The sequence below is a fragment of the Pleurodeles waltl genome, chromosome 3_1, assembly GCF_031143425.1.
Source record: "Pleurodeles waltl isolate 20211129_DDA chromosome 3_1, aPleWal1.hap1.20221129, whole genome shotgun sequence".
In the NCBI taxonomy this organism is placed as follows: Eukaryota; Metazoa; Chordata; class Amphibia; order Caudata; family Salamandridae; genus Pleurodeles; species Pleurodeles waltl.
The window spans coordinates 1035453286-1035474436 of record NC_090440.1 but is presented as its reverse complement, the minus strand read 5'-3'; the positions used below and the strand labels follow the sequence as shown (position 1 = coordinate 1035474436).

At 44.8% G+C, this 21151-nt stretch overlaps 1 protein-coding gene across 4 annotated transcripts in view; it reads right to left on the bottom strand.

Annotated features, from left to right (window-relative positions):
• Positions 1-21151, bottom strand: part of PARP9 (poly(ADP-ribose) polymerase family member 9) — a 507325-nt gene that overhangs the window by 97797 nt on the left and 388377 nt on the right. For all 4 annotated transcript variants that reach the window (XM_069224307.1, XM_069224309.1, XM_069224306.1 and 1 more), the window contains one exon: positions 7636-7781. In XM_069224307.1, the coding sequence (XP_069080408.1) occupies positions 7636-7781 (146 nt within the window). The remainder of the gene's footprint in view (positions 1-7635; positions 7782-21151) is intronic.

Below are 21151 nucleotides of genomic sequence, written 5' to 3'. Positions count from 1 at the left end.
GAGTAAAGCGACCTTGGCGTAATGATCCAAGCGCTTCGGATCACAGGAGTGAAAGCGCCCCTTAGCACAACGAGCAAAGCGCTTCAGGCCACCCGTGTAAAGTGCCCTTGGCATGATAATCAAAGCGTTTCAGTCCACATGAGTAAAGCGCCCTTGGCAGGACAATCAAAGCGTTTCAGTCCACATGAGTAAAGCGCCCCTGACACGACAATCAAAACGTTTCAGTCCACATGAGCAAAGCGCCCTTGGCACGACAATCAAATCACTTTAGTCCACATGAGTAAAAGCTCCCCTTAGCACAACAAGCAAAGTGCGTCAAGGTATAAGAGTAAAACGCCCTTGGTACGACAATCAAAGCGTTTCAGGCCACATGAGTAAAGCACATAACAAGCATAGCACTTCAGACAAAGCAAGTAAAAGCGCTCTCTGGCATAATAAAAAAGGCGTTTCATGTATGATGATCAAAGCGCTTCATGAACAACAAGCAAGGCGCTTATGCCCAATGAACAAAACACCTCAAGTTCAATGAGTAAACTTTCAGGCCTAGGTAGTAAATGTGAAAACGTTTCAGAGATAAGCAAATTATAGTACCATTGTTTTTTTGGAAACATAATATGTGAGATACATATTTAAGTCTTTGAGAATTTCTAGGCTTAGATCAAAGGTTTATCTTATGAATGTATAATTGTTACATGATTGATATTCAGAGTATGACCATAGTCCAAAGCTCTTGCCATCTCTAGGTTTAGAGGTTGCAATTTGTTCTTGTTCCATGTTTCAAAGAAGGGGCTATGCCCAATTCACAAAAGGTCTCAATCTGATATCACGGAGACACCTTTATTCAAGAGTCTATTGGTGAGTTATACTGTTATGAATGAATGTATGCATATTTGTTCTAACCGTTTCTTTTCAGATCTCTCTCCCTGCTGTTCCCTACTCTAATTCCCTTCCCCCGCCTGGCTTCATCATATCTCTGTGCTATAATAGGCTTCTGAGTTGGTGACGCCAGGAGGTGGGCCTTTTGTTCAGCAGCGTGCAGATCCCGAGGAAAGGGCACTGTGACACCTACGGGCGGAACACCAGAAGCTTTCTGACAGGGTGAAAACCACCAAGGAAGAGTTGACAAGTCTTTGAACCCAGCAGCAGTCACACGAGATACAGATAGCCCATCTCACCAACAAAGTGCAGAGATTGGAATATTGAGCAGAAAATGCAGAGCACCGCAGTCGCTACAAAAATGTACGCATTATAGGACTCCCGGAGGGGGCTGAAGGTGCTGATATGGTGGCCTTCCTAGAGCCCTGGATGAAGTCCCTTCTCGGTGAGCAGCAGTTTACTTTAATTTTTTTGCACTGGAAAGAGCGCACAGGGTTCCGCCTAGACCCCAGGTCTCCCCAGACTGGTAGTGGCTAAGCTGCTACATTATAGGTATTGAGGCATCTTGTTACAGAGAGCACGAGTGGCAGGCCCTTTTACAGTAGAGAACAGCAGAGTCAACATGTTTTCGGATTACACAGCAGCGGTGCAGGCAAAGTGGGACTTATATCTATCTGTGAAAAAGGCACTATGCAACGAAGGAGTCCTCTATGCGCTGCTCTTCCCCTCAAAGCTGAAGATAATGTGGGAAGGCAGAACACACTTTTGCCAGACCCTGAAAGAAGCATGGGCCTGGTTTGAATCTTACAAAGATGGAAAAGTTGACTGTGCAGGGAATGAACTCAGTGCAGCTGGTAGTCATAGGAAGAGGCGCGGCTCTAAGGATCAAACGGTCATGGACCGCTTGGTCTGACCAACGCAACTACAGGAGGAGCAAAGCACAGCAAACTAGTTTACAGCATTACTGGGACAGAAACTACTCCACAGATATACACGAAACAGAGGACACATCCGACCTTGAATCTATCGGCAGTGTGATTGAGGAGCTCCCTCAGGTGACATCCCAAAAGCAGAAGACATAATCTGACATTTAATGGAGGACCTACCCTTGCTTTGCTAACGTCTCCTGGCTGGAGTGGCAGCTTTCAACTGGGTAGTGCCAGTCCGGGCAAGCTCAATGGTCTATTACAGGCTAAGGGACAATTTTACCCCCCACTCGCCCTTGGACTGCTCCAGATGGGCGACAATGAGAGACTGTAAAAGTTCGGTTTGGGCGGTTGGCCGTTGCTTGACTGCTCTTGGGTTGGGGAGTTGGGTTTTGAATATTGTTGTTCTTGTTGAAGCCCAGATATGCAATTGGCGTGTGGGGTTGGTGGTGTGAGTGGGAATTGGGGGGGGGGGGGGTTTCGGGGGGAGTCAGGAAAAGTAGATCAGTGGACACTGCAAAAATATGTTGAACAACAGCACTGCAATTAAATTGATGTCCTGGAACATCCAAGGGACAGGGACCACATTAAAACAGCTTAATATACTGACCTACATGGAGAGGAGAGGGGTCCATATAGCATTCCTACAAGAATCCCACCTCACTAAGACAGAGGCTGATAGTCTTCGCAGGATCTGGCAGCTCTTTGTCGCTACATATTCAGCCTATGCATGAGGCGCACTGATATGGGTGCGGGTGCCCTTTGAGGTCATCACACTAGATGCTGACAAAGAAGGGCGATATGTCTTAGTGGAGGGACGCCTTAGTGGCAGACGGATAGCCTTGGAGAGCGTATACGCCCCTAACCAAGACCAGAATCTCTTTTGGCAGGTTCTTTCAACCAGCCTGGCGCGATTCTCATACAGGCCCTATTTGCTGTTGGGGGCATTGCAACAGTATTGTTGACCCAGATTGGGATCGCTCCTCTCTCCCTCTGCAGGGAGCCGCAAAACTTAGAGTAGCGAAAGGCCTGGTGCAATGGCTAGATCAATGGGGTATGGAAGATACATGGCGGACTTAATACCTTCACAGTAAGGAATACTCACACTACTCTTCCCTCCACCAAGCGCACACAAGGATCGATCACATGTTCTGCTCCACTACACTCATGAGCGATGTTCTACATACCGAATACCTGGGTAGAACAATCTCTGACCACAGCCCATTGCTGCTGACACTGATGACACTGGGGAGGCGCCCACCGATACCGACATGGCGACAGTACCCTAAGTCCATAGAGGACAAGGTCTTCTGAACTGCACTAGCCTCTAAACTGACAGACTATCTCACAAGGGGACCGTCTCCTCTAGGGGGTTGGAATGGGAAGCCCTGAAAGTGGTTATTAGGGGGCACTGCCTTGGACAAACAGTGGAGATTAGGAAGGAACTAGAATCAGAACTAATCAGCCTAGAGACAGAGCTGGGCAGGTGAGAGTCAAGGCTGGGGACGGAACCCGGGGCCACTCGACAGCTAGCAGAAACGCGAGAAGCCCACACTGAAGCCTTAGAGCGCCTTAGATGCCACGACTACAAAGCATACTTAAGCAGGATATACGAAGAGGAGGGAAGGGCAGGGAGATTATTAGCCTGGCTGACCCAAACGGAGAGCAGGGACACACCAATTACCCGCTTGACGTCCAGAACCGGGGCTCCGCTTTATTCCCCGACAGACATCAATGATGAGTTTAGAGCCTACCACACATATTTGTATAGCGCACCAAGGGGGGATGACTTGGACTCTCTCCAAACTTACCTGGTGGGTCTACGGCTAGTGACGTTAACAGAGCAGGACGGCGCAGAATTGGGGGCACAGATGTGAGCCCAGGAGGGGGAAACTGCCATTTAAGCCCTGGCGACAGGAAAACCCCAGGAACGGATGGCCTCCCGCCAGAATTTTATCAGAGATTTACCAGAACTCTGGCACCGCGACTGATAGAGATGTATACCGAGGCCTATGAGATGGACAAACTTCTGCCATCCACTAGGGAGGCCTTTGTGATAACTCTCCCCAAGGGTAAACGGACTGACATGGCGGTGGCTGATTACCGCCCATTATCAATGTTGAATACTGACATTAAGGTGCTTAGCAAGGTCCTTGCGACCCAGTTACTACCACACATGCAGACTCTGATTCATAAAGATCAGAATGGGTTTATACCTACGCATAGTACATCACACAACCTACGGAGACTCTATTTCCTACTTTACGATGGCCCACATCCCCCGGAGATGGCGGCTACAATAGTGTTGGTGGACTGTGCAATGGGACTATCTAGAAGCGGTAATGATGTGGATGGGGCTAGGGCAGCAATGGACACAATGGTTAAGTCTACTATACACCCGACCCACGGCAAGACTGAAGACCGGACACACAATCTCGAGTAGCTATGACATTTGCAGGGGAACCAGGCAGGGCTGCCCTCTCTCGCCTTTATTGTTTGCCCTTGCAATAGAGCTGCTAGCGGAGAGCTTCCAGGCTGTGGCTGGAGAGTGGGGAGTAATCAGACGGGGAACCCTGCACATTATCTCCCTATATGCTGATGACCTCCTCATTTACTTGCGGGATGGGAACGCAGTGCTGCCACAGGTATTGCAGATGCTGGAGGACTTTGGCAACCTCTCAGGCCGGCGCCTCAATTGATGTAAGACATGTGTCTTCCCGATGATAGCAGGGATGCCACGCCCTCTCTCCTGCCCAGAGGATGTCCAGTGGTACCTGGGAGTTCAAATTTACCATGACTTGAAAGACCTTTGTGAGGGTAACCTGGGGGGAGTATACCGGGCATTGAAGTCTGCAGTAGCTTTTTGGCAATTGGTAAACTTCCCATTATGGCATGGATCGCCCTGTCCAAAATGGTGATGCTCTCCAGGCTTCTTTATTACTTCGGCAACCTACCGTTACTCATCCCAGTGTCCTAGTTTCGCACCTTGGACGGGCTCTTACGAGAGTTGGTGTGGGACATGGGGCACGAACGAGTAGCCCTGACAACACTCTGCCTGGGGAGGGGGGCTTGGAGTACCTGACTTTGAACTGTACCACTTGGCAGCTCAGCATCATTGGCTGGCATCATTGGCTGGCAAGATGGGTGGGACTCCTGGCTTCCCCATTTCAGGGGACACAGCCCCTTCCTGGATCGAATATACTGGTGGCCGCGGCATTGGCAGCCTGGCGCAGGACCCTCAGGTGAACACATACGACAAAACCCTACGCCCGGCCCCCCGCTGGTCAGCCTCCCACATGGTGAACCCTGCTCCTCCTTTACTGCACGACAGCTACAACAGTGGTCGTAGGTGGGATCACAATGATGGGGGACCTGTACCAGGGAGGAATGTTGATACCCTTTGGTGGCTTGAAGGACCAAACAGGCTTAGTCGCCGGCCAGTTCTTAAATTATGAGGCCATTGTAAGAGCCCTGAAAGCCATGTGGGGGGACGGAAGCGAGGAACCCACTGCAGCTGCGATCTTACAATCTATGTTGATTCTTGGGGGCGGATCACCCCTGGTAACGTGGTTCTACAGAGCCTTGAATGGGAAGATAGACCAATCATTGGAGGGACTGAGACGTAAGTGGAACACGGATTTAGGGAGACAGATGACAGACGCTGAATGGACTTGAACCCTGGCATACCCATACAAAATACGCGAGGATGTAATTTTCTATAGGCAATTGAAACTTTTTTGAAACGTGATGCTTGCAAGTTTGTTTCTTAAGTTGGTAGAGCACAGGCCAAGACAAAACAAACACAAGCAGAGCACAGTATTCAAATGATAACACGCCGAATGTTCTCGTGCACTGGACGCAGCATAAACATATAGTCGATGTTGAAGATATAATTTTGTAAACATATCTCATTTGGTCAGCAATTGAATGAGAGCATAGCTCGTAAACCAACAATTGCAAAGTACATACAGTTAAACGGTGTCTTTCATGTGTTGTGAGTTGGGGTGAAGAAAAAGCTGGCAGGTACTTAACCTCTTCTTTGAACTCGTCACCAATGAAAAGATGTAGGGAGGCGATGAAGGGTAGAGAAAGCTTCTAGTTTACTTAAGTATTGTGCAGTACACCACAGCCACCGCATCTGCTTTTTCCTCACAGCGATCTCTCCCTTCAACTGTCCTCGGTCCCATGGAAACCAAGGGCTACATCATGAGCATTGCGATGCTATACATTCTATGCTCAGAATGCCACAGGAGTCTTATGGAAAGAGTATAGTTTAAGAAGCCGAAATGCATTGGTTAAGTGATCTTGAGTTTCTCTCATCACATGAGGTTGATCTGCCACTAATGGCAGCCAGAAAAAACTACTGTTGCATGCTATCCAATAGGAATACCAAGATTGCTACTTGTGTCTATCTGTATTAATGCAACAGGAATTGCTGTGAGACTATGGAGAATTGATGATCGTGCCATTATGTGGTTGTTGCCGAGGGGGAAGTTAATGACCTTTCCACATTTACAAGCTCCAGCACTTTATTACCTTTGCACTTTCGGGTTGGCATACATATAGAGGTGATATTCTAATTTGATTTTACTTGCTGTTTTGGCTTTTGAGTAGATTAACATGTCATTTTAATGTTGTATTTTAATGTAAGTGTAGGGCAATTTTGCTGAAACAATAAAGAATTGTGTGGCTTGGAGCCTTTTCCACTCAGGCCCACTCCAGCGGCTTCTGACCAAGTGCATTGCGCTTAGTGCCTATGCCACCTCATCTACAGTACCATGTACACCTACCGGTGTTTTGCCATTCTAACCCTATAGCTTCTAAGGTACCAGCGGTGGCTCCGTGTGGTAATGCCTTTCTAAACCAAACCTGGGAAGGTGCTTTTTTCTTGGGGCTGTTGGTTGTCTGTGCCACTCACTGTTTGAAGTGCTCAGCTCCTGCTTAATCCCTAAACTCAGCTCCAGATTGGGTAGCACAAAAACCATCTTTTCAGATGATGTAGCATCAGAACTGCCTTCCGTTCTAAAACAGTGTAAGCAATCAGCTTGTAACAAGATTCATAAATGGCGTAGGCATAAACTTAAATGTACATATGCCATAACCCATTAAAAACAGAAAGAAACGTGGTCTATAAAGTATCACAGTGAGATGAAAACAAAAGCTAGAACTATCATCAAGTTCTTGCTACTAAAAGTATTACAAAATGCAACTAATATAAATGTTATTTCTATTATTGATGTAAAGCAAAACCCTGTCTGAAATTATATGCACACACACCAGGATCATAAAGAGGTATTCAGTACCAATCAATTACTGGTAGCTTAAACTCTGTAGTCACAAGTCTGTCACTTATAAACCTCTGCTGCAAACAATACTGTTATTTGGAAGACAGAACTGATAAAATATACCAGTCTAGAGTGCTACTGATTAATAGCTGTGATTCCCTCAAACTGCCACCTTGTCCACCTCAACGGGGCAGCCTGACACAATTAAGCCTTAATACACAGAATTTCCGCTGGCAGCTGCCAGTCTTCTCATAGTTCAGCTACTAGACAGGACTTCTACACAGAGTAAAACATCCATGTTTAAGTCAATCCCAACATCTATTATCAAATACTATTTGCTACAACTTGCATATTTCTCTATCATAGCTATGCTAGACAGTTTCGTTGCTAACCAAAAGCACACCAATCACTAGCATCTCACTTTTCAAGAATCCAGTCATGACCCACACAAAACGTCTGGATATTGCGCAAACAAATTATCTCTGTGCTGTAGAAAAAGGTAGGGAGAGAGAAATGTAGATACAAGAAGACACTGAAGACACTCTTACCTTAACAAGGAGAAAGCCTGCCTTTTCGAATTCCTTTTCTTTATCTTTATATTGTTGTCGATACGATTCAATGGCCTTTTTAATGTCACTAGCTTTAGGAAGTGTGATGTTTTCTCTCTTTTGCCCATATTCCTTATTTGGGATATCTATATGAAAGGAAAAGTACACTTTAGGCTTGTTTCAACTCTATAAAGCTGTCACCAACAAATTAAAAGCAATGATGAAGGATCCAGTCGCTTAGTGAGCATCATAACATGTAGGCGCATGTCTTCCTTGCCTTAATGTTATATCCCTATAAAAACGGAGCATTTGACTTCCATGTGCAAGATAATTTCAGGGACATGCAAACATTATTTGCATAGCACTTATGGCCTCACAAAAGCTGATTTGCAGCCCTGAGTGGAAATAATGGAACAGGAGCTAGGGAAAAAGGTGCTATGATGTTATGCTAATTTTGTTGTTTACTATATGCTCACTTTCAACTCAATTGTTTTTTCTCAATTTTTATGAATCTTAGCAACATTCACCAAAATTGTACTGATAACCACATTCGCCATCAAAACTCAGTGTATAATACATGAAAAAGAACAAAAGTACATATTATATCATTTATGAATCTTGTAATTACAAATTACTTTCCCAACATACATAGGTCCATCTGTCAACTGGTTATTCGGCCTTCAGCTATTCAGCCGTGGGCAACATCAGCACTGCTGCGTCTAACCAGCCTTTAACACATAAAAAGTACACACACAAATCTGACTGTATGCATCACAGGACTACCTGCATAATCTGACGACCACCATACACTCCTTTCATTTCTAAACTGCATAACATGTTTTCAATTGAAGCTCAGAAGGCATTTGTTAGTCGCCTTCATCAGGACCTTCTGGTGGGAGGTATTGCTATACTCACAAATTGAGCCTTTCTGTTTTGTTTTATAGTGAATCCCCCCAAAACAGACCAGTGGAATAAACTTTATTGTGTGATTACTTAAACTCTTTACAAACAGGATAAGAAAAATACATCACAATAAAATTAACAATGTAAAACAGTAGCCACAAAGTACCACTTAATAAATAAGACTCTGTGACAAATAAGCATTACGAGACCAAACAATAAAAACAATAACAAAATTAAGAAAATGACTAGACAACAAAGCAAAAGCGAAATGTATTCCAAATACGCAAAAACTGGCAAGTCATGATTTCTTGAGTATGATGCTGATATGCTGAGGGTTAAAACTTCGGCTAGGTCCGAATGGACCTTTGCCACATGTTCTAGTTCTTCATTAAGTGGCTTTTGCAGGAAACAGAGCATACGGGCCTTGTATGTTCCCACTTCCAAGGGCGGAACGCTTTCTAAGTGTGCTTAGTAAGCAAAACTGATCTAATATGTAGAGTGCCATGTGCATGTGCAAATGCAATCTATGTGTGTCTTAACCTTCAAAGTTCACAATACCCTCAAATATAAGTCTGGACGAACAGTACTAAAGTTATGATCGAAGTGGCCAAGGCTGGTGCAAGGACGCTACACTAAAGAGAGATTCTAGAGTCCCCCGAGCAGAAAACTGCAATCTATGTAGTTCTTTGCCAATCAAAGTGCAATAAACATTAGGGTGTGGTCCAAGACAAACAATACTCTAAGTACCCCATGCTTATACACAGGACATGCCATGAATGTGCTCAACAGATTAATATGCAAAGTGCCCAATGGTCGAGGCATAATGATGTGGCTCTAATCATTCTCGAACATATAATATGCCAGAGATTATAAACATTAGGACCATCCTTTGATACTCCCTTCTGGTCGTTTCATTCCCATTGCGAATGTTGAACTGCAGGCTCAAAGTTCTCAAGAAGCAGCCCTCATTGGTCGACTGGTATCACGCAGGAGCCTGCCTGCTTCCAAGAAAACTTAGCCAAACTGTGCTAATTCCATTGGGGCCACTGCAGTATATAAATATGTTGGCGCCTCTTTACATGTTCTTACCCCATGTTGTACAAAAATTGGCCTTATGCAAATTCGCCTACGGTTTAGCAAACCAGGACAGCAACATACAACATGGGCAGCTGATTCTTCGGGATACTGACACAGCCTGCAATGTCCCTGACTATAGGCTGAGGCCCTCCAATGAGACCTATATTGCCCTATGGGCATTGCTAAGAGCCTAGTAGACAAAATGTTCCTAAGCGCACATCTTCCAGTGGCTGCTTTTAAATATGAGTGGCAAAAAGTGGCTTTGTGTGAAGTCACAAGACCCACAGCTCCTCTAATTTTCCTGATTGAATTTATATTGGATTCTCTTAAGAGCCTCTTGCCTTACTCCTCTAAGGTTTTCTTTAATTGGTCTATTGTAATGCAAAGATATGTAGAGTACATCAAGGCCAGTTTTAGAGTGGCCTGGGCACTATCGAACTACTTTGACCAATTACTTTTTTTGTCCTGGAATATTACTTTCAGTGCCCCACGCACAGACTCTGGATCAGCCCTGGTCACCCGGCGATCGAACCTGATCATATCTTTTTAGTATTCTATATCAATGTTCACCAAGAGGAACTCAAGGCAAATCAATGTGTGCTGAATGTGCTTAGGGATTTTAAATACTTTCTTATATGAGGCTATGTGGCTACACTCAAGTGACTCAGTGAGCCTGTCGGGAAAAGCAAGGTGGCCATAGTTTATTGTGGGTAATAATTTGCCCTTATGACTCTCCGGATCGCCTCTGACAAGGGACTATGTAGCTTGTGATGTAATTTCGATAGAGCACATGTGATCTTGGCTGCTTAATCTGCCATTGTGGTAGCCTGGAGTAAGGATTTGCCGGTATCTGAAAGCCAGACACTAAGATAGTATATTTACTAGATGTCCCTATCTTTAATGGGCCTAGTTTCCATTCCAACTGGTGCTTATTGGTTCTTTGGCCCAAAATCAGGACCTTGGTTTTGGCAGCATTTGCATGCAGAGCATTCATGGTATTATACTACCGAAGTATATCTACGGCCTCTTCATCCCAAAGCGCGTTTGGTCAAATATAACCAAATCATCTGTATATTGTAAAATAGGAAGTCTCATCTGGCCTCATTTAGGTGGAAATGGGTTCTCTTTGAGCAGTTCCCCGCCCAAATCCACTGTATATAGGTTGAACAAGGTGGGGGCAATGACACAGCCTTTTTAAGCCCTTTTTATTACAGATTTTCCCCGTGGCATGGGTCCGCGTTATCTTCATCTGTACCCAGATATCTGTATATAATGCTGTTATTGCCACCAACAGTTGCCCAGGTATGCCCAATCTGCAAGTTTTTTCCAAAGAATACTGCAGCCGATTCCATCAAATGCTGCACTGTAGTCTGTAAAGTAGGCATACAATGGAGGAGTGGTGGTTTCCAATGCATTGGCACCCAGATAAGAAAGAGCAATCATACTATCCATAGCAGAGGAGTTGAGTCTAAGCCCTGTCTGATACATTGGTATGATGTTATTAACTTTTATCCAGGCGTCAAGCTTCTGTAGGAGCTTCTGTAGGAGCATTTTTGCAAAGGCCTTGCTGTCCAACAAGGCTATTAGGCTAACATTTTTGGATGGGGCGGTATTCCCCTTTTGGTGAATAAGATGCAGGATACATCCTTTCAATGATTCTGGGAAGGATGACAAATTGAGACAATCACTGAACAAGTTGAACATATGGGAGGCCTAAAAGGCCCGGTCTTCTTTGAAAATGCTCCCAGGTAAGCAATTTGGTCTTTGGGCCCCATCCTTCCAAATGCTCTTCAAAATGCTTAGTGTTGTCTCTTCAGTGACTGTATTCCAAGCCTTCTAGTATGTTGAGCAACAAGGACTTGTTGGTAGTCTTTGCACTGTCCTGGTTCACGCACAGTTTTTTCATGTACCCCTCCCAATCATTGGCTGAAACAGAGCTCTCCTTGCTTGAGGACATATTTACCAGACTACTGACATGTCCCCAAAATTCCCTTTTTTCCCCAGGTGGCAGCAGGTCATATATGTATTTCCATTGCCCCTCCCTTAGATTTTGTTTTAGCTTCTACTTTTTGATGTTGTTGCCTGGCCTCTTTCATCTTACTTTCCATAATGATGTTCTTCTCTCTTATGTGATGCTGTTCTGCGTGACAGGAGTGCAGTTTGCTCTCCCAAAATTCACTGGACTCGGACAGTGGATGCGATCTCCCTCTTTTGTCTCAACTGGCTGATTGTGCTGCCTAGTAGTGTTAATGCCTTATGGAGCTTTTTTTGCATTAAGCCCCAGTGTTAATCTACCACGTTTATCTTGTTTCCCAAAATTGGGAAGGCATAGGCAAGTTTCCAAAGTGATTATTTAACCATTCAGGCTGGGCCCCCACTTAACTCTTTTTATTAGCGGGCCAACGTTAGCTGAAAGTAAATTTGCGCCCGGTTTGTATGTCTTTTGCATTGTCATACTCAGATTGACCACTATAGATATCGGATAGTGATCCCTTTCAGTTCTATGTAGAATCTGATAGCTTATACATCTGTTTAGTAGGTCCTTGTTTAAAAAGATATAATCCAATGTGGAGCTATTTTTAAAAGTGGGTATGGTTTTTCCCACCTTTATACCTTTTTGATCAGTCAATCCCAGTTCTAACTTGCTACAACAGGCTTTGAGAAGGGCAAAGTCTTGTCTGTTCCCCTCCTTCCTGATGTTCCTGACCCATGCTCTCTTCTTGACGGGACGCAACTGGACTGGCAGCAACACACATTCAGATACTTGGGGGCACAGGTCTACCACTCCATGACTAATCTCTTTGAAGGTAATATCACTTGATCTGTAAAATCTCTGCGTGCACACATGACCTTTTGTGTTTGCTGCCATTGGCGGTGGTGGGGAGGATTACGTTCCTAAATATGGTGGTCTTGCCCCACCTTCTGTATTTCTTTACTAACCTTGCCATTTACATCTCTGCCACATTCTTCAGTGCATTTGACCAATAAGTTAGCAAATTTATCTGGAATAAATCATGGTGGAGGGTGGCAATGGGGAAGCTCTGTTTGCTAACAGACAAAGGGGGGTTAGCCGCCCCACACTTTGAGCAGAATTCAATGTATAACTAAGTGGCCCGCAGGTTTACAACGGATGGACACAGCGACATCTTCTCCTAGGTGGAGCCTGCCTGCCATTTTACTCGTTTCACCCCTGCACATGGACACAGGTAGCTGACTCCCTATTACTGGGGGTTGTGTATCAATGCTTTTGTAGATGCCTACGTACTACTAGCCATGTGATCCCCTATGCACTAGGGCTGGCCCCGCTGGGCACACCTAGGGCTGGAGGATCCACATCGGCAGCTAAGCTGACAACATGGCGTGCAGCAGGCTTACATACATTGGTGGATCTATACAGGGATGGTCCCTGGTACCATATGCAACGTTAACAGAAGAGGGTGGCCTACCCTCGGGACAATTTTTGCTACACAACTCACTACGTGCCTCACTGGGGCGTGAATGGGATGACATGACCACTGAACTGCCCATGCAACTCTTGATCCAATATTTATACGTGATGGGTAGGGGCAGACACCTCATACGCTGGTTCGCTGACACAATTCACTTTCACACTACTTCACAGCTTCTCCCCTTATGTCACTGTTGGGGGACCGACTTAACACGTCCCCGCTGTGACAAAGAATGGGCTGCTTCACTGAAAGGCCCACGACACATGCCCCGAAATGCCCGCTTCAAACTCATTCAGCTATGCATAATACACAGGGCTTATCTCACAGCTGCCAACATTAATAGGTTCTAACATTAGGAAGAAGCAGCTTGCCCAAATTGTCTCCTTGTAGATACAGGCGTATTACACATCCTTTGGTCTTGCCTCCGTTTACATACTTACTGGTTCAGCATCACCTCTTGTATATCTTCCTCCCCTGGGCACCTGGACTTACATAAGTGGGAAATATGTCTCCTGGGCTTGTATCATAGGAGCAAGGCAAGTAGGGTGATCTCCAGTTTCCTAGATCTGGGTTTCATTGTAGTTAAATGTCTTATTACCTGTAGATGGAATCGCTGGAGCCCCCATGGGTTACTGCCAGTGAGCGCGCAATGCTTAATTGGGCACTACAGAAAGTGTAGCCCTGCACAGAGAAGATGCACTTGGACTGCAAAAGTACCCTATGGCTACTTACAGGGACGCTATTTTATCCGACTTACAGTCCACTCACTCCTCCCCTAGGGGCAGTAGCCTGGTCACAGTAGTAGAGGGTTGGACCCTCAAACAGAAACCGCAGACTTAGGTTGATACAACGCTCATCAATACACCTCTCATGCACACTCTTCCCGTGGTCATTAGCAGTGCATATCTCACATGGCACCTATGGGAGATGACAGTTGGGGGGAGCAGTGGCGGGAAGATTAGCCGTGGGGTCTGTTACGATGTTCTGTTTAGTTTTCATTGCTCAATGTTTCTTGAAATGTGTGAATCTGTTCTTATCACTCACTATGTTCCTACTGGTCCTCTGCCTTTCTTATCCATTATTGCAGGGGTTCCCGTACAGACGTCCTATTAACTGTACAATAATCTACATCTTTGCTATGTTTCCTAGTCTGGAGCTAAACTCTGGTATTTCTCTCTTTAAATGGGCGCCTTCTATGCACTTGCTATTGTGATTTTACTGTACTTTTGGAATTACATGTTTACCATACCGACTTGCTGCAATTGTATGCTGTCATGTACAATTATATATGTTGTGCCACCTGCCTCTTGCTCTGCACTCGGATTGTATAATTGAAAACCTCAATAAACAGATTCAAATAAAAAAAATAAAAAATCAGGCTTCGAGAATAGCTCGAGAGGGGTCCCAGTGATTTTTCTCTGACTGACACAGATCTCTTAGGTTAAAATAATCTGCCACTACACATTCGTACCCTGGATCCTCAGCAAGGTTTTTATCAGCGCAGCAATGTTCTTGACGTAGGCCATTTTTACATCCTGACGGGGATTAACATACAGGTTGATAACCGTGATCGGAGTGGGTCTTCCATTTAGTACCAGTCCCTTCATGCTGACTACCTGTACATCCCAAGAAGAATTATTCCATACTTTTACTTTCACCTGTAGATCTAGTTTCACATATTTTGCAAGACCACCCATAGGTCTACCAAACAAATGTTTCATGTGTGCATCAGTGTGAATTGTTTGGTACCCTGGAATGGGAATTGGTGCAGTCGACCAGGTTTCTTGAAAACATAGTATATTACCAGTCTATAGGTACTCTAGTGTTTTTGAGTTTTCCATAAAGGAAGTCAAACACGCCAACTAATTTTCTTTGTAGTGCTTCTTGACAATTTTGCCTTATTTCATCCCTACTAGAGATTCAACCACCCCTTTGTTAGAAGGACTGCTGAAAACTAAGCCCAATCGGTCTGTCCTGCTCTATCAACTCCTCAACACCTTGATTATAACCTGTGCCCCTTGACAACTGCACTGTGATTTTTTTGTCCCAAGATGAATATGATATTTGCGGTGTTATTTGAGGTGTTCCTATTACTACTTTCTTCTCTATTTAGCAATGAAGATTGGTGTCTCTATCATAACACGGATGTTAGGTGCGCAGATGTGAAATGAGAAAGCAACGGTATGTTATGTAAAAGATAAATGATGTTGGACCTGTTAAGAGTATCTCAAAATCCCCTCATCCTAAATTCTGGAGTAAATATTAAGGTTGTCACCCTGGGAGTCCGCAAACAATCTTCACTGGCTCCATAATCTTGAGGCTTTTTTTAGTGGGCAGTTTATTCTTATTTTATGATCGATCTGATGTCTAGAGCCCTGCACATTCTATGTAGCCTCGACCAACCTAAAAGGGATGGCCGTAATTCTTTGGTCTACTGAAGTTGCCTTCTTATGCAATATGGTTTGTTGAACGGTGATGAAGTTATTATGACAGCTCTCTACATGGGATACAGTTGATACAATTTTATAACCCTGATGTGGCTCTGCTGCTCTTGCTGGATTGATTCGCTTGGAGATACAATGATGTACCCCTGACCTGTTTGTATCTGAGCCTAGTACTACCTCTCGCCCCGTCATCTGTGGAGCAAGTAAATAGTCAGATTGTTGGAGGTATTGTTGCTTAGCAGCACTGCCTTTATTACCAGAGATCACCACCTGTTAGTAGGTTTCTGTTTGATCGTTATGTACAATTGGGTGTGGCCGGAGTGTTATTTTTCTATTCCCCAGGACCATCCTTATGCAGATATGGTCCGGTACTTACTGAGGGGGATTGCCTTTCTGACGTTTCTACAGCTTGTTTAAGTTGTATAGGCTGTTCCTATGTACTATGAGGTGCTACTTTTTGTTGAACTATCGGATAGATCTCCAATTGCTTCAGGTTATTTTTTTTATCATTATCTCTACACATCTCTGGTATATTGGATATAGTGGTAGTTGCAATGGCATTTCTTTATGCCCATTACGGCTCAATCTGGTCCTTCTTTTACTACTTTTTAGGGATTTCCATAATTTCTTCTTTTGTCATCATGTTAACTGTGTCTGGGCCTTTTTCACCTCTTCATTGGTACCACTTGCCTGTTGGGTGTTTGGAGGTGCACCTCTGTGCACCCTATGGAGCTAAGATTGTCGGGCCAGCACTTTTTTGGGATTGTGCTCGACTTCCTCTTCAGGCCAGTGTACTTTGTTTGTTCTGTTGTATCTTATTGTTAATTTTGCTCACCATTTTACCAATACTAAATTCTAATGTACTTGGAGACATGGGTGCTTTGCAGCCTGTTTCTCTCCCATTATCGATGTATATTATGTCCTTCAACACGCCAGGCTCTATATTGGCCATCGATTTACCACATTGTGTATTACTCACATGGATAATTTTGCAGTGTTTTATTAATGTAGTAGGTCCGGCAATGTAGTTAATTATCAATTATTGCATTGTTTGCCCTACTGGCTGCCATGCTCCCATTGTTACATTTGTTTATCCAGTGGTCTACTTTCATATTAAGCTTGTCTATCTTATCAATCATTAGCACACTCTGGGCTAGCAAATGTGTGAACTCCACTTGGATTTTTGATTTCCAGGTAGAACTTTGAATGCCGCTAATAAGGAGGAGTTAATAGTGTTTATGATGGAATCAGGACTTTCCTCGCTTGTTGCAATGAAGCTAGGCGAAGGATCTTCTGCACGTGTCAAGTTTGGTGCTGCCCTGGTTTCTGCTTTGATGTGATTAACATCACATTTGTTCTCTTGAGGTAGCGCAATAATTGATTGCCGTTGCCCTATTCTGGATTAGTCAAAGGGGGTGGAACAGTTCTGATTAGGCCTAACGGGTGCTGAATCTTGTAATATATCATGTTGATGAAGACCTGACTAGTGGATCATTGCTTTTACTATGATTTCCTGCTTGCTTTGCAATATACCCTGGTTATCCTACCGCAGGCCATCCCCAAGTGAATTAAGGGCACTGGTACGTTTGCTTGGGCCGAGTCCCTGAGTGATCTCCTCCTGAGTTTGTCCATCCAATTCTGTACTCATTTCTCCAGTAATCATAGCTGAAGAAATCTCTGTCACCTCTATGACTTCGGTCTCTCCCGCTGACATATTTACATTAAAGGTATTTATAGTATAATTACTTCTTTCCAGAGCAGTCTCTGCCAACTCTACCATCTCTCCAACAATTGAAGCATATAGGCTAAGGCCTGCAACACTGTCTATGGGTATTACCTCTTGAAAAAACTCTTGTAGCCTTTTTTCAGATTGCTTTGGGTCTGGTCCATAAGGACCTTCTGGCATTGATTGCATCCTAGAAACTCCTACTTTCCCCATGCCTACCTTCCCATAAAATAATTGTGTACCGTATTTGTAGTTGCTGCCAATCCCAATGCTTGGGACCTTATACCCTTGGAGCCCGTCTTGCCAGCATTACCCTCCTGAAGCAGACCACTCTCCGGTGTAGTATGGATCCCCATCTTTCGCTGACCCTGCGTGCCCTTATTTTCCCCTTGCTGCTTCGGTCCACCTGCTTCTATTTCTATTGATGTGAGTCTGACAGTATTGCTCACTATGGTTCTCTGTTTCACTGTCTTTTGTGCCCTTAAGTTTGTGATGCACATGCATGTCTCAAATATCCTGTGTGCTAGCTTCCAGCTTGTGCAGAAAGCTGAAGTCTTATGGCGTGTTATATATGGCTTTAACAGTGTCCTTGGTTGCTTTACGAGAGCCGTCTGGCACCCTAGGGTGTGACCTGTTTTTTTAAATGACATGAATGCCACTGACCATCATTCAGGCAATGCGCTGATGTAAAGTTAGAGGCACCACACAATCACCAGACTGTTGATGACAAGATCAATCACAGGGTAGCTACTTTCAGTACTTTGCCTGTCACTTTAGCAGTTGTTTATCCTCTTCACTGCTGCCACTAGCACTGCAACTGCAACTGCTGCAACAATCGTACTTCTTCCACCACCGCTGCCGAAGGGCTGGCTGATGCCTCTGATCCCACCACTTTGACAATACAACCTAGGTCGCCTGTGTGAAGTCGTGTGCCTTGATGAATTAATGGGTTGATTGCCCTTTGTTGTTTCCTTTCGGTTCCTTTGCTTTTTTACCTACGTAACTAAGGCTATATCCACTAAATCCTTTGAGAAGAGGTGGTCACAATAGATCCCAGGAACCTACAGACACCGTATGTACGCCGCCTCACTCCAAGCAACTGGCTCCTAGGCTTAGGGGGCACGAGCAAGCACATGTGTCTAAATTAGATGAATTAACTGACGGCCCTCTGGTCGCTTATTGTTTGATAAATTATTTGAGAAATTTCCAGCAGATCCTTCTATCTCCTTGTGTGCGCCGCAACACCCCTTAATGCCGTCCTACAGGATAGGGGGGGCACAAGCACACTCAGCTTATTGATCAGAGGGAGGGTGTAGGTATAGGCCCAGGGAAGCTTTAGTTTAGTAGTCCTTGAGGGTTGTTACAGGTCAATCTGCAGAGAGGGCAGAAAAGTAAGCCACAACAGCAAGCTTTCGCTCAATGACAAGTCAATTGAAACTCATTTCTTACACAGTTTAATTCAAATTCCTGAAAGAGTTTAATTCAGATGGGTTTGAGCATAAACAATAGCAGGGGCAAGAGCTGTAAACCAATTACTGCCCGACTGATTACACAAGACCCCAGTTGAGGGCTTGACACAGCAAGCAACAGGCGCCGGCAGGACACGACCCAGGCCAAAAATGGAGCCTAAGGCCGGCTGCTTCCATGCCCCTTGGCAGGGCCCGTGGCTCTGAGGCTTACCTACCTCCCAAATCACTCCGAAGCTGCGCTGCCCTGCCCAATCCCGCCTCACTTGCTGCATACTACGGTCACCCTGCCTGAGTTCTGCCGTGCGGGCTGGCTCTGCCGTGCTGTGTCATGAAGGAACCCTCCCTCTCTGAATGCAAAGCGAGCAGAACAGGCGCGGCACGGCGTGCAGAGCCAGAAATCGACTTGCCAGGGGCGACCGCCTATCCACACCCCTAGCAGCAAGACCTGCGATGATCAGCCTTCTCCGGCCTCCTCAATCAGCGCTTCTCGCGAGCTCGAACTGGCTGCATATCGCATGTGATGTCAGTTCCACCATGTGACCAGTGGACCTGTAGCCTTCATTTAATCAGTCAGTGGCTTTTTACTACTCTGCTTCCCACAATGATGGGACGGTAATTCATGCCAGTGTGCTTGGCATTTCACTTCATTTTAGAGAGGTCTTGCAGATAAAATGTATTTATGTGCATCTGAGCCCCTGGAAAGTATATCCAGGTATTTTTCCTTGCAAGTATGGAGAGAAAGGTGCACCTGGTGCAAAATAAATCACATACGAACATTTTAAAAAGAGAGTAGGTGCCTTAGTAAAGTTGTCCTTAAAGACGCCGGAGGTACAGTTCAACAATGCTTACACATTCGGACTAACTAAAGAGGACCTCTGTCGATTTGGTATTTTCATTAAAAGGGTCTTTCCATTTATAGGGACACTGCGATGAAGCTAGCTGAATAAATCCAAGTATAGTTCTCACAAGAAAACCTGGAGGGCAGAGTCAGAAGTCTGTCTAATGTCCTCTATATCACATAAGAATTATTGCCCAATGCCAAAGGAAATAATGGTTGTTAAAGGCCCTTAACCCAACTTATAGAACCATTACAGCAAGAGGCTGAAGGGCTGTGAAACGTTTAGAACATTCAACCTACTCTGGGTAGTATCTTCTACATTAAAAAGGTAAAATGGTACAAAAAGAAAGTCAAACACTGTAATGCTGGAGCAGATGGCACGCACCAATCATTATTAGCGCTGAGCTACTCCTTTTGTCTTCAATGAGCTCAAAACATTCAATGTTCGAGGGTATTAACTCCCCAGGAAGGGGTTTAGTTACCTCTGCAGCACGCTGTCTTTACCACGCACCCTTTACCACACATTGCCCCAGGGAGGTGGCGGTCCCCAGGGTCCCCTCATAGATTACGAGGAATTGCCCTGGGCAGGTGGTGCTCCCTGGGGTATGGGGGGGTGGGGTAGGAAGCCTACATCTTATAATACTCTTGCTCTGGGGAGGTGGTGGTCCACAGGGTTTGATAAGCCCCAGGAGGGGGGCCCATGTGTCTCCCTCCTATATTTTATGAATGCCCCCAGGACCAGGCCCACCAGGGGATTAAATGAAAAGCAAACTTTTTTCCATGGCAAAATTTATGAATATTTATGATTTTCACAGTGAATTAAAAATAAATGCTTTTTAGCCCTGGAGGTATCCCTGGGGGACCTCTCCACCAAGGCTAGGACGGTAGGGTAACAGAACCCTGACCCCTTTTTTTTTTTTTTCTTTTTTTTTTGAGACACACTTTGAAGCCGAGTCTCAAAATGGCTGCTAAAACTCCCTGTTGAAGTGTTGGTGGCATCCAATCAGATCTCTACATGAGATCGGCACAAGGCACAACCCACGTGACTGTGTTGGAAATGGTGTCCATGAAGATGCAGGCATGGAACTTCACGGTGACTGACGCCACTCTGACCCTCACAGCATGCATAATGAAACCTCTTTGGGAGGGAAGACATTACTTATGGCATTGTGAAATGCAGGAAACCAACTAAAAAGCAACAAATGCCCTGTAAGCCTGTTTCCCTGTAAAGGATACACTACAAGTAAAAAAAAGCAGCATGTTTGGGGAATTTATGGTCTTGGTCCCCACAATATAAGATAGGATGATGGCACAGTTTAGGTGAAACGGATAGGAACACTATTTCAGAGGTTGCATAAAAGTCAAAAAGGACACTGGGAAGAAATGGCAGATATATTCAGAAGACTATTCTATCCTGATTAAAGCAGAATACGACTCAGAGGAGAAAACATCCTGAAACTCACTCACATTGCAAGCAGTGGTAACCACAGCGAAAAGCACACCTTTTCAGTGCATCTAATTAAATGTCACTTATATGAGCAATCGGGGTTTATTATCCATAACAAACAAGCTACTTACTTTTGGTAACGCTTTTTGTGGTGGATACTCTC